The sequence below is a fragment of the Periplaneta americana genome, chromosome 17 (assembly GCF_040183065.1).
Source record: "Periplaneta americana isolate PAMFEO1 chromosome 17, P.americana_PAMFEO1_priV1, whole genome shotgun sequence".
Lineage (NCBI taxonomy): Eukaryota > Metazoa > Arthropoda > Insecta > Blattodea > Blattidae > Periplaneta > Periplaneta americana.
In genome coordinates this window covers 3,341,982-3,356,274 of record NC_091133.1, presented here as the reverse complement: position 1 = coordinate 3,356,274, position 14,293 = coordinate 3,341,982, and the positions used below count along the sequence as shown (strand labels likewise).

The window sequence follows — 14,293 nt, the reverse complement described above, 5'->3', positions numbered from 1 at the left end:
TCTTATTGCTGATTTTGTGAATTCGTCGTATTTTTCTAATAGTGGAACAGTTTTGCGAAATTTCACCGGACTCTTTAATTTATTGTCATTCATCTTCGCCTCTCTTCTGATGCGATAAACACTTGCTTTTCCCACTCCCGTCATCTCAGCCACCTTTTCTAAACTGTGAGTTGGATTTTCAGCACATAACGTTTGAAATAAATTCAACACACATCTCTGCTGACCACTTCGCATTGGTTTACCTTTTTTATGTTTTATAACACTGCTGGAAGCCATAATGTTCGTTAAATAATTTACAAACTACAATAAAATACGGTCCTAAGCCTAAATAATAAAAACTATGTACTTATATAAGAAATTAACACTACACTATGTACACTATTTCCTATACCGATATTCACAAAACACTACGAAGTAAACTGTAAGGACGAAACAAATCTCAAACCACTCAGGGCAAAAGATAAATGTTTTCTCCACCGCTAGTTGCTACACTGCGACATACACACTGGGACAATCTGCACTGTGTCGCTCCCCAACATTCAAACCAACATTCGTTAATTTTATTAGTAGCCAGTTGAAAATATTATAACAATGACACTAAAATATACTGAAACAAGTCATTGTCAAACATCTGTATGGCTGCGTTTTATGTCCCCTAGTGTACTTTATTAAATATTTTATTTTGTTCTGTGTACAGTGTAGGGGGTGCAGGTATAAGAAGTAACAGCTACAGCTCGGTTGCTAACAGTATCTGGGGAATAGGGAGGGGGGAAAAGAATATCTTCGCGCCCTCTCAACTTGCAAGAAATGCAGTTTAGACTAAAACCGTCCGTGATAGAAATGATCTGTGTGGAGCAATGCAATACTCCAGGACTTACTTAAATCATGAAACTGGACATTAGCTGGATTTAGTTTCAATTAATGAGAAGCATTTTGCATTAGTTGTGGAAATAAACCATCTTGTGAGGCCTTGTGATTTATAAATGAAGTAGTGGAAGTGAAAATCGTTATTAATTTGCTACATGTGACCTACTTTCTTTCATTAATATATTATGTTCAATCATCAAATTGTTGACTAGAGACGTAGGCTATAGATATACTACAGAAGAAAATCAATCGAAGTTACTGTAGGTGATAACATCTAATTCAATACATTACTGCAAAATTTGCCTCTGATTTAGGTTCTGGCTGATAAGTATAATCTTAGAAAAAAGTTTTGCTGCACAAATATTTTATAAGTTCCAAAAAGGAGACAGAGGACATGATCAGAGGACGAGCGACCTGGTTCACAAGGAAACAACTAGTGGAGGTAATGAAATTAGTTTTGCTTCGTTGCATGTCTGATCATGCGCACTGCCTCCTGGGCCCCACCATGTCACTGACTGTTCCACTGGAGCGAACTGTACAGATGGCACGAAGAGAGGCTTACAGCCACCTGACTTGAATCAAAGCAGACAGCACACACTGGTGTGAATAGCTCTTCAATACTTAAACTTTTCACCACCAACAGCCGCGTTATCGATTGTACCTAAGACTGTACATTGTGTTTGAAAATAATACAGACAGACCAAGCAGCCCACCATTGCAGAAAACATTTCACAGAACCCCAAAACCAACTTTGAGGAAACCTGGGCTTCTGCAGAACAGTTGGAGAAGCAACACTTTAGTATAATTCAATGTGATACATACACAATGGAAGATATTGTTCTTTCCATGTTATGATACAGTGTTATGCATGCTGCAATGTCTTCCACTTTACCTTTAGAAAGAACTTCTTGTCTTCTACATTTGTTCCATCACTTGTATGCAAGTCCAATAGGTCGACGCCAGGTTCCATTTTGATCATATCCATTGCAACTGAAAGAGGAGAGTCAGGCAATGACAGTCATTTGCACTTTAAGGTAGACTTATTATCAGTTGGTAAGACTGATTGGTATATTTCCAGAAATTCTACACCATGGAAGGAAATACTTCTTTTGGTAACTCGGTAGAAAATGTTGGTCAATATGACGGACATCAATGACATCATCGAGGATCAGTGATAGGTTAGGTTTGGTCTGTTGGGGTTTCTGGTTTGCCTTGGATATTACACGTTTTTGGTAGGCATACCGAAAGCCTGAACAAACCATACTGACCGACATTTTTATTACTCGACCGAGACCAGAGGAGCCCTGCAGCCTGGAGGCCAATTGTACTGCTCCTGCTTTTGTAAAGCGTCATCACTATAGTTCACATTAAGCCCACGGCTCCACTCGCCTCGGTCGAGTAATACCGAATTACCCTTTGTTACGTGTAATATACTGTGTTCGTAATTTAGCCACCTGTGGCAGCACCACCTAGCTAGTGGAACTGTTACTACCAGCGGTTTATACTAGTCCAGAAGTAGCACTGCTACAGACGCTTCCAGAATCTTCGAGAACAAAAGATGCTTAAAAACCATGGAGACAGACAGTCAAGTGTGGGCTGTTACACTATTAGATTTAGATGAGCATAGTTTAATTATGTATTTAGATTTAAGTTCAGATAATACAGTTTTCATTCCGGACATTCCCAACACCCTTCTTTTTTGTTTCAATGGAATGTCACCTGGATATACTGTAATCATGAGCAAATGGTTTTGTGTTGCAGCAACACATACTTTCCACGTAACTATAGTTCATTACTTGCCTACGGATCTTAAATAGTACGCCATACTGGCAACACGAGTTCCCCACCATTTCCCCTACATGTAGGTCTCCGCCTATCCCCCACTTTCCCTCATATAGCTTACTCACTACCGATCGCGATTACAACATTTAGTAACACCACGTATTCCTTTTTTTTCCAGGGAAAATACTCGTCTTTTACGAAAACACTCGCTCTTTGTTAACGCATTTATAGAAGTCACACAACTACAGTCACGTCATGCGAGTCTATACTGACCAGATTTGCTCGTGCAGGGCTGCCAGACAACCACATATAAGAATATGCATACTACACACAGTAAAATAGTAATGTACACGAAAAAATTTCCCTACACTAAATAGTGTGTTAAGATCGTACGGCTATTACATATCCATTTCTCACTAAAATGCTTACAGGATAAATTTAAAGCTCGATTCGCAAGTGAGAGCGCTGTTCGAGATCATAAAAGCAACATCGTATGAAGAGAAAGATGCAGGAACGAATCTTCACACATGACGAGGTCAGCTGTGCACCAACAACATATAATATCCAGTGTATAGGACGTGATGCAGAAGAAAAGGAGAGAAAGAAAGGGAGTGAGGTGAGAGGTGGGAAAAGAAGGCCAAACACAGAGAGAGAAGACTGAGGAGACAAATTTTGAACAGATTATACTACTCTGACATCTACTGCATCTTACATCAGCTACTGCGTTCTCGCTATCCACTCCCCCCCCCCTCATGTGGATTTCTCCTACTCTACGCCTCCGTGTGCTTGTTGTGGTGGGGGTAACTTACATGCGGCATTGGTATAGCATTTCTGGAGAATTGGCGACTTATTTTACGACTTACATTGCCCAAAACATTTAGTCCCAGTACAATTGATAGGTCCTAATATCAAAGAAGGCGTGACGTACCTAATATACATAGGGACGCACTTCTCTACTTGAATTTATACATTTTTGTGAATGTTTAATGTGGATACACCACTTTGTTGCAAGTATGAAAATACCAAATTAACTTTCGTTACAGACATATGCCTATTATTATCTAATATCCCGTTACAATCACTTCAACTTTGTCAAATCGAGCGTAATATTGAGTAATGAGGCAGGTCTCTTATTTTATAGATCAGTGAGGTGGTGTAGTGATATTAAATATTGGAATATTTGTTCCCCGAAGGACAAAAACCTTGTATCTTGCAAAATTTACTTTCGTTATATTAGTCTTTAACATATTTACAAATATCACTTCACTTAACACTTAAAACTAACTTAATTTATCGTTGTGATTGCGGCCTGTTGAACTTGAAATGAATGAGATAAATTACAGAAACAAGACTCTGCACGACGTACATTCCATCAGAGGGTTCGGGACCCTGAGTTCCATTGTAAACTATGCAGAAAAATAAGACCCCAAATGGTTTTTAATAATTTTGTTCTCTCTCGTACTTTCACTACTTCTCTATGAAATGAGATTACGTAAAACAGAAGTAAAACATGCCTACCAACGCAAGCCAGGATAAATGTCCAAAGTGTGCAAAGGATATACACAACGACACCTCCAAATCAGCTCAGCTTGTGAATATATTTATTTTAATGTTTAGCATGTAGTATCAGCTTATTGCACTGTATCACATAGAAGGCCGTGACAACCACTAAGGCCAGTTACACACTATACCAAGAGATGTATAATGTGAAATGTGTGCCGAGAAATGTGCGAGCGAGGCGAGACCATAGACGTTTCATAGTTTAATATAGACTCATTACAAGCGCTGTTCCTCTACCAAAAATTGAACACTTTCGCGCATGTCCATCTTGAGGGAGAGTGTCATGTGATTACAATATGTTTACATCACGAATCCGCCTAATTTTTAATAGTAAGAAAATCGCACAATGTGCAGGAGTGTGTTCATAACTCTGTGCTCAGCGCGGTCAATGATATGTTTCTGTTGCTGCACTGTAGAACGTGATATCTACCACACGGTTTACCGCACCAATCACATACGCAGTCTGAGTTTGGTTCGTGATACCTCTTTGCTGAACAAGCTTTATAATGGAAACCGTGCACTGCGAAACGGGTTACCGAATGCCTAAGATCATAACCACTTTTTGTCCATTCTATGGAAGTCATTGCGTCCGTGGTGTAGAAGTCACTCCAAATTTCTTGTTTCTTCTCCTTCAACTCGTGGAGTAGTTCGTCATAGCCTGCAGTAGATGGCAACATCTTCTCATATCGTAGATCTTCGATGTAGAAGGGCTCTGTTGCCAATTCGTATGCCAAGCGTGATAGTGTGTACTTTGATATACTCATAACTCTTTTCAGAAACACTGCTTTTACTCTCTCTAGTTCCCTCAGGTCTTTCTTTTTAAGGTGATCCCAGATGAGTTCCAAGCCATATGTTGCTATTGGCGTTATTTTGAGCTTGAATAGAGTAATTTCTGTTGTGAGTGAGAGTTGACTTATGTTCCTAATATCACTCATTGCTGTTATTGCCGCAGAAGCTCTCTCTCTGATGTGTGCTCCGAATACCATTCCGCGAGTTTGCAAGGTCACTCCCAGATATTTGAACTTGTTGACAGTGGCTAATTTTGTATCGTCGCATATAATGTCTTCGTGGGTTGACAGTCTACCTCCTCTTCGGAATACCATCGCAACAGTCTTATTCTTGTTTATAGTCATGTTGTTGTTCTTAGACCATTCTATTAGGCGATTGAAGGCTTCCTGCAGTTTGTCTAGGTGTTGTGATACTATTGCGATGTCATCCGCATATAAGTAGGTCTTCACTTGGTCAGTAGAGATGGCCTGGATAATGTCGTGTGTTGCTACGTTAATTAGTAGTGGGCTGATGGGGTCTCCTTGCAGGACTCCTACAGTTTGTAATATGGGTCTTGATGTGGTGATGTTGTCGCACACTCTTACATAGTTTTCGGCTAGTATGTCCCTTATTATGTTCACTACGTGGTGATTCCCGGTAGTGTTCTCCAGCTTGTCCAGAAGTATGCTTCTGTTTACCGAGTCAAATGCTCTTGTGAAGTCTATAAATACTGCATATAGTTTTCCTCTTTTTGATTCGATGGCTTCTTCAATGTCCTCCATGAGGCATTTGACAGCTTGAATGGTAGACCTTCCAGCTCTAAACCCAAACTGCTCTTCTGGGATGCTGTGTTCCACTAGTTCTTGAAGGCGGTTTGTTAAAAGTTTTGTTAGAGTCTTTAACAGGGTGCTTTCTAGTGCGACTCCTAGGTAAGAGTTGGGATTGTTTGCGTCTCCTTTCCCTTTATAGAGCACTTTCAGAGTAGATTCTCTCCACTTATCTGGTATGCGCCCTTCTATTAAGCATCTGTTGAAGAGTTCTGTTAATGGATATTTTAGTACCGTCCAGCTGTCGTTTATATGTTCATAATATATTTGGTCCGGTCCTCCTGCTTTCCTTTCTTTTCCTTCCCGCACTACTGCCTGTACTTCCTCTGTAGCGAAGAGTTCTATGTCTCCTGGGGCATCGTTAATGTTATATGCCTGTTGTCTAGTCTCTGCAGATTGTAGAACCTCTGTAAAGTGTGTCTCCCAGGTCTCTATTGGCAGATGTCTTGGAAACTTTGGCTGTTTATGTTTGAGAATGCTGAAGGGCTCTTTTTCTGCCTGTTCTATCAGATTTTCTTCTGTTCGTTGATTGTAGCGATCTTTGGCTTCCTTGACTGCTATCTTGTATGTCTTCCTCTTTTGGGAGTAGTTGGTCAGGTTATCTTTCGTTGGGGCTTTCTTGGTTTTGTGCAAGGCTTCGAGGGCGTCCCTTCTTTTTGCATGGCAGACGTGGTCAAAGCAAGGCTTTGCCCTTTTCTGAAGAGGGGCTTGAATTACTGTGGCGCTCCGAATTGTGTCTTCTATTATTCGCAGTGCTGCATTGATGTTATCCTGCTTGATCGTCTGTAGTATCGTTGGTACCATTGGAATGTTGTCCTTCAACTTCTGTGAGTCTAACTTTCTGGATACTCTTGGTTGTCTAAGAGACTTATTTTGAGATCTGGTTTCCATCGTGAGAGTCGATTCCACTGGCATGTGTTTTCGGATGACTACGTTGCTAAGTACTTCTGTGGACATTCTTTCAATTCTTTTCATGTTACTGAAGTAAAGATCAATGGTGCTGCATCCATTTGGTCCAATGTAGGTTTTTTCGCTTCCTTTACTTAGTAGGGAGATCCCTTCCGCTTCGAGGTGACTAATTATTATGGATGTCTTTTCGCTGATATTGTCTATTCTGCTATTAAAGTCTCCTGCTAGAATTAGTGGTTCGTTCTTGTCTACTTGTGTAAGTGCTAAGTTGATTTCTTCTATGATGTCATATGGTTTCCACTCTGGTTGAAAATATGCACAAACTATCGAGCATAGGGATGTCTGGATTGCTAGGATATTCTCTGTTTTATGTATGACTTGAAATGGTGACAGCCTGGGTTTCAACAGGCAAGTGATGCCGCCTTTCGGCCTTCCAGCGTGTCCTTGTGTGGCAAGAGAGTGTATGGTATATAGATCATTTGTCGTCCAGTCCTTTGTCAGCATGGTTTCTATGAGGCATACGATGTCGTACGTCTGGAAGAAGTTGTCTGGTAATATATTTGTTGCGTTTCTTAGTCCTTCAATATTCCATAGTAGAGTCCTGATCTTGGTCCTGTGTGTGCTTGTTGTATTGTCTATGCTGTGTGTCTTGTTATTCCAATATCGCTCCTTCCGTTCTCCCATTCCGAAATCGGTATTGTCTGACCAAGACTCCTTGCGGCCAGAATTCTGGAGTGGTTACTTGAGATCTTCTCTCGAAAGGAACGGCTATTCTAAAGGCCTTCAGGGTACCCTTTGTAGTTAGTTCGTCGCATTCTATTCCTGTTTCGATTCCTTGTTTCTGCAGGTGGTTTTTTATCTTCTCCGTTGTGGTGTTCGGGTGAAGTTTTCCTACGTAGAGCCAGGCCCGTCTCTCTCCTGCTTGCAAATCTGTGTTCGATGGGTCCATTGTGCCGATAGTTGTAGTGTTCTGCCTTTTGTTTCGTGGGGCTATGTTTACCGCATCTGCGTATTGTCTTCTACTTCCTTCGATGTAGAGGCTTTGTTCATTTGTTTCTGGTCGATCGTTGTTTGTTTCTGTGTCTTCCTTATCGTGTTGATATTGACGTTGTTCCTTGATAACTGAGGGGCGTGGTTGTTTGTTTCTCTCTACATCACTTCCCGCTTGTTCCCTGCCCGCTGAATTTGTTTCTGGTTTTTCTATTATCGATGTCAGGATTTCTGTTTGATGTAATTGGGTTTCTAGCAGTAGGGACATTTTTTGCATCAGGGTCTCGCTGACCTCGTCCATTTTTTGTTTTAGTTCTTCGTAGCTCTTTTTGCTATCAGTGATTAGATCGTCTGCTTCCGTAGAAGTTTTATTCAATCCATACGTTTGTAGCCTATATCTACATGTATCGCACATCCATAGTAGGTTTCCCTTCTTTGAGTTCAATGCTTTCGCCTCCGTGACCCCTAAAGGGGTGCAGGTGCTGTGGAACCATAGAGGGCAGCCATCGCAGCCTACCGCTTCCTTGCTTATTGTCATCTCGCACTTCGCGCATTTATCCGTCATGTTGCTGTTATTCACCTGTGTTTAGCTTCGTTCACTTCGCTGTTGTTTAGCTGTGGGAGCAGTTGTTTTGCGTTTGATGAGTCTGCAGTTACTCGCGTATGCTGCTTATTTTCAAGATGGCGCGGACCTGGGGAATTGGTGCGCGTTTTGTTTATTCTCCCTATTTCACTTTTCTATTTTTCTATCCGTCATACCAACGTACACTAGTAAACACTATCTGAGCCGCGAGTTTCTGATGTTATCCGTTTTCCTCTTCTTACCTTTTCACCTTCAATATCTTATTTTCTTTCTTCGCTTCGATCTAGACACGCTTTCACTATCGACTATCGACTATAGGACATCCGCCTAATTTGAAATAGCATAGAAGGTTATTCAGTATTATTGAATGTGTTAGGAGTAAGTGCGTATTAATTTAATCAATAGTGTGTGTATACGAGTATAGTTTAAATGACTCGTTCCTGTGATATACGTGAAACTACAGTGTAGGCCTACTACTGTGCTGCATATTAGGCGTATACAAATAGTGTTTATATAGCATTTTAATCGTATTTCTTTGTTATAAGTGAAACCACTGTGTGCTCTTGTGCTACATACAACTGTACAAATAGTGTTCTTTTATAATTTATTTTCATCGTATTCCTGTATAAAATTTCGTAAGTGGAATCATGGTGCATAGTTGTGCTGCATATAACTGAAGAGTCCACTGCAAGAATGATGGATGTCATTTGGAATACATTTTGCTGGAGAAGCAATTGAAAGTTTGAAATGCTTAGCGCTGAAAGCTTAATTGTGATTTTCCGATCATTACTGGATAATGACTATCAGTGTTAATGCCATATAACTCTCTATGTACATTCTATATGTCTTACGCTATGCACTGACGTCTTGGTTCATTTTCGACAAGGAAGTGACATCCATCATTCTTGCAGTGGACTCTTCAACTGTAAGAATCGACGGAAGAAGGATTCGGGAATGTTTTATACGAATAAGCACTGACTTTCTTTTTATATTTCCATTGCAAAATCCTGAGCGTCTCAGTAAACGATTATCTGCTGTTAAACGCGATAAATGTATACCATCAATTCACCACAGGCTTTGTTCAGTTCATTTCAAGTCAAGTCTTTGGCAAGTCAAGTGAAAAAATTAGTTCTGACCAGCTCAATTCTTGAATCCTTTTCCCCCAGTTACATGACCATGTCTTACACAACGAATATCCCGAAAATCACATTTTAAGAATAATTCATTTAACAATAAATCTGTAGGCCTATGTGAAATCAGATGTCACCACACTGCAAAATCATACAGCATTGCTTTGCACAAGAAGATAGACAGCATCTCTCTAAATCAATTTTCTTTATGAATCAATAGGTGAGTGCAAAATAAATCTGGTTAAGTATTGTCATACTATATAGATATGGCCTAGTTATAATATTTTGACATTCTTGCACATATTCGATTAATAGTAACAGTTGATGCATTTCCTTGTTTATTGAAATATTTATTATTAGGCCTAAGCAAAATGCACACAGTGTGCAAGATTAAGTTAATGTCCTAACTCGATTAATTAAATATTTCAGGAACTCCATCGGTACAGATTTGATGAATTGTGTAAATAAGAATAGGCCTAATCACGAAGACAAGAATTTTTAATTGACAGTTTTAGCATAACAGCTTAATATTTGTTGTTCACAAAGATGACGATTACTGACTGACAGTTCCAGTTTCTTCAATTATTTGCTGTTTTAGACTACTACAGGAATGCAGGTGATTACGTTTCACTGTCTGTCTGAAAGAAAGCGCGTAGGGTATGGTGTTCCACTGGGCTCAATTCTTGGACCAATTCTCTTTTTGATATAGTATATATAAATGATTTAAAGTCATACATCAGTCATGGAGAATCAACTTTCTTTGCAGATGATACCATTATCTTTTTATCGGGAAAAGATGTCAATATGATGCGTTTTCTTATAGAAAAGACAATAAATCAACTAGTGGAATGGTTTGAGACGAGCAGACTGGTAATCAATAAGTCGAAAACCATAGCCATTTCTTTTCATCATTCACAAAATAATAATTCTGAGTGGCCGGTCATAGAGTATCAAAATGAAACAATTCAATTTTCTAACAATACAACATTTCTTGTTATATGGCTAGATGAACATTTAAAATGGTCCGTACACCTTCAGGAACTAGGGAAGAAATTAAGTAAAATTTGCTTTGCCTTGCGATTACTAATAATAGCATCATCTATTGAATCTGCTCGCATTTTGTACTTTGCATGCTTTCACTGTATCCTAACGTATGGTATAATCTTTTGGGGTAATTCACCTAGTGCAATCCAAATATTTAAACTACAAAAGAGAGCTATTAGAACCATAGTTCAAGTGTCTCAAACTAGCAGCTGCAGACCATTCTTCAAAAAATTACATATCTTGCCATTACCCTGTATTTATATTTATGAAACCTTAAATTTTATGAAATATAATTTGCATAGCTTACCTACAAATTCAGACACACACCAGTACAATACAAGAAATAAAGATAATATTTTTATTGAAAGTTTTAACACAACTCTATTTAAAAACAGTTTCATTCATGCTGGTCTTCTTATGTATAATAGCTTACCAAATTATCTTAAAGAAATATCTGCACATCAGAAATTTAAGAAAGAACTTTATAAAATTGTAATCAAAGACTGCTTTTACAGTATGAACGAATTTATTGAAAATTGTCATAACTGAATAGAAAAAGAAAGCCTTACTTCAAAAAATTTTACTTCCTCTTTTCCAGATCCTGACTTCAAGAAGGATGTCTTCTCATGAAGGACGCGACAGTTGAAATTGACTCCTGACTTCAAGACATAACAGGACTTATAGCCGAAATCGACCGACAATCAAGTTCCAAGTTTTGTATATTTGTATTTGTGTTGCATTTAATTATAGTTATTACTTTTATGTATATTATGTAATTAATTATTAGTTTGTAAATATGACATGTCCCATATCATGTATATGATCAGTGGATGCAATAAATGATTATGATTACTGTTTATATTTGTTTTTATTCTTGTTACTCTTTTAGCTTATATTTGGTTGTTTTTTAATGATATAATTAGTAATAAATCTTAATGTCTTGGCATTAAAGATGCAAAATGTCGCGTAAGTGTGTTAACCCAAATAACTTCTGTTATATTTGTGAAGAAGTTAGTTTTAAATCAAAAAAGGTAAAGTTAACTCCCACTGTTAAAAAGAAGTACAATCATTATTTTGGTTGCAAGGTAGGGTATCAGGATAAGCTGTTTGCACCCCATATTTGTTGTCGTACATATTCCACAAATCTACACGAGTGGCGAAATGGAAATCGGCGATCTATGAATTTTGCTATACCAATGATGTAAAGGGAACAATGCAACAATTTAAATGATTGTTTCTTCTGTATGATTCCTTCCGTTATTGTCATGAATAGTAAAAAAAAAAACATGCTTTAACTTAAACAAATATCCCCCACCCATGAATTACCGATACCTCATCCTCCAGTCTCCTACAACATTGATTCTGACGATGAGTACAACACACCATCTCCCCTGTCTGACGAAGCAACACAGGGATCATCAACGTAATATAACATACAGGGACTCTGTGCCTGATACATTACTTTCCAAAAGCGATAAAGTGACTAAATGACCTTGTGAGAGAATTAGATCTGCCTAAGAATAAGCCTGAATTGCTGGCTGGGATCATGGTTTAAGGAGCGCCAGCCCGGATGGCTCAAGCGGTAGGGGCACGGTATGTCTCTATCGCTTGGGCCGAAGGGTTGTGGGTTCGAGTCCCACCTCGGGCATGGGTGTTGTGTTTGTATTAGTATAAGTAAAACAAAGGAAACTAATGGAAAACACAAAACAAAGAAAACTTGGTAAACGGCCTCTGGCCGGTCTAAAAAAAAAAAAAAAAAAGGAGTGAAAACTTCTTGAACAAACAAATAAATAACCAGCTTCTGACTTCGTCAATCTCCATTACAATCTTGTATTTTGTAATGACTGATGGACGCCATGGGCATTAAAGATATTCAGACAATTGGTGTGTTTTTATAGACTGCTCTAAAGTCAGCCTTAAAGTTGTTTTACTTCACAATGGCAATAAATTAGCAAGTTTTCCTATCGGGCACGCAGTTCGTATGAAATAGACGTATGATAATATTAAACTATTAAGTAACAGTTCAATTATGATAGACACTGCATACAAGTGGTGCGTAAGTGCAGATTTGAAAATCATATAAGGTCTTCGGCAAGGTAATACAAAATATTGCTGCTTTTTATGTGAGAGGCATAGTCGTGCAAAGGATAAAGATTATTCAAGTAAGCAATGACCTCTCATACAAAACTTAGAATCAGGTATAAAAAATGTTGTTTCCAGATCACTGGTTGATGAGAGCACAATAATATTAGCTGCGTCGCATATTAAATTGGAAGTAACGAAAAACTTTGAAATGGGAATGAATCGAAATGCAGAAGCATTTAGGTACCTCTTTCACAAATTTATACATTCAAGTAAATCTAAAATCAAAGAAGGAATATTCATAGGTCCTCAAATAAGAAAACTACTGGCCTATGAATATTTTCATGGAATTATAAGTGACAAGGAGGAAATTGCATGGCAAGCCTTCTCTAGAGTTCTACTTCATTTCCTTGGTAATAAAAGGGAAACATATGACAGAGAATCATGGACAATATGTTGATGGCATATAATGGAATGGGGTCCAGCATGTTTTTGAAGATAATTTTCCTCCCCACACCTGAACTTCCTCCCTGAAAATCACGGCACAGTAATCGAAGAATATGGCAAACATTTTAATCAAGATATACTCTAGAATGATTGTATCAGGGCAAATGGAGGTGCTGACTACTGATGGCCTGTAATAAGAGATGCCCCTGAATTAAAATACAGAACGCAGGCCAAAAGACCACGTTTATAAGATATGTAATTAAAAACTACAGTCGACCTGGTTGGAGAGTTGGTATAGCGCTGGCCTTCTATGCCCAAGGTTGCGGGTTCGATCCCGGGCCAGGTTGATGGCATTTAAGTGTGCTTAAATGCGATAGGCTCATGTCAGTAGTTTTACTCGCATGTATAAGAACTCCTGCGGGACAAAATTCTGGCGCATCCGGCGACGCTGATATAATCTCTGCAGTTGCGAGCGTCGTTAAATAAAACATAACATTTTTAACAAAAACTACATATAATTTCTTGCATGAATAAAACTGAAGGTTATATTACAGGTCTCTTCTAAACAAGAAAAAATAAACCATTTAGTATTTATTTATTTAACCTGGTAGAGATAAGGCCGTAAGATTAGATTCTTGGCTTGACAACCGAAAACTAGGCCTACTGCAATCTCAAATATTGCGCATAATCAGCCCATCTTTGCAAGAACACTCATGTACTGCAAAATAATTTACTAATCTAATATATCGAAGACGTAATTAAGTTTAATCGCATATTCTATCAGCAAATATAGGTAGGTAATTAAATTTGATCGTATGTTTTATTAGCAAATATAGATAAAAATGAAAAATATAAGATAGTAATGCAAAATGTACAGTAAGTGTGTGTTACCGCCAGTCCACTGGATAAAAGTTAAGCACAACTATCTTAATGCGCATGAATCTTTGAGATTTCAGATTGGTTTGCGCAAGGAGTACAGAATAGAATAGAGTAGCTCCCCCTACTACAAAACAAAGACAGCACCAGTGCGCACACCGTCATCTTGATAAGCATGCCTAATTTCCTTAATAAACGCGTCCACGTAAAGGTCTACAGGCCTTACGCCAGAATCTGTGACATCACAACAGGCGTGCTATGCCTCGCACTCGTGTAGGTTAATTCATATATCGATACTACGTTTATTTTTTTTTTTTACATAATATGACAAAATGAAGTAAAAGTGCTCTAGACACCGAAACTTTAAATAAAACCTTTCGAGACTAGTTTTAATACAAACAAATTTACGCTTCAATATAATAAAAACT

At 38.4% G+C, this 14,293-nt stretch overlaps 1 protein-coding gene across 3 annotated transcripts in view; it reads right to left on the bottom strand.

Moving 5' to 3' along the window:
• The window catches only part of LOC138693086 (zinc finger protein 501-like), a 62,166-nt gene that overhangs the window by 16,449 nt on the left and 31,424 nt on the right, over positions 1-14,293 (bottom strand). For 2 of the 3 annotated variants that reach the window (XM_069816685.1, XM_069816686.1), the window contains one exon: positions 1,760-1,857. In XM_069816685.1, the coding sequence (XP_069672786.1) occupies positions 1,760-1,857 (98 nt within the window). Of the gene's footprint in view, positions 1-1,759; positions 1,858-4,167; positions 4,272-14,293 lie in introns of those variants that run through there. The other variant, XM_069816687.1, reaches the window with a different exon arrangement.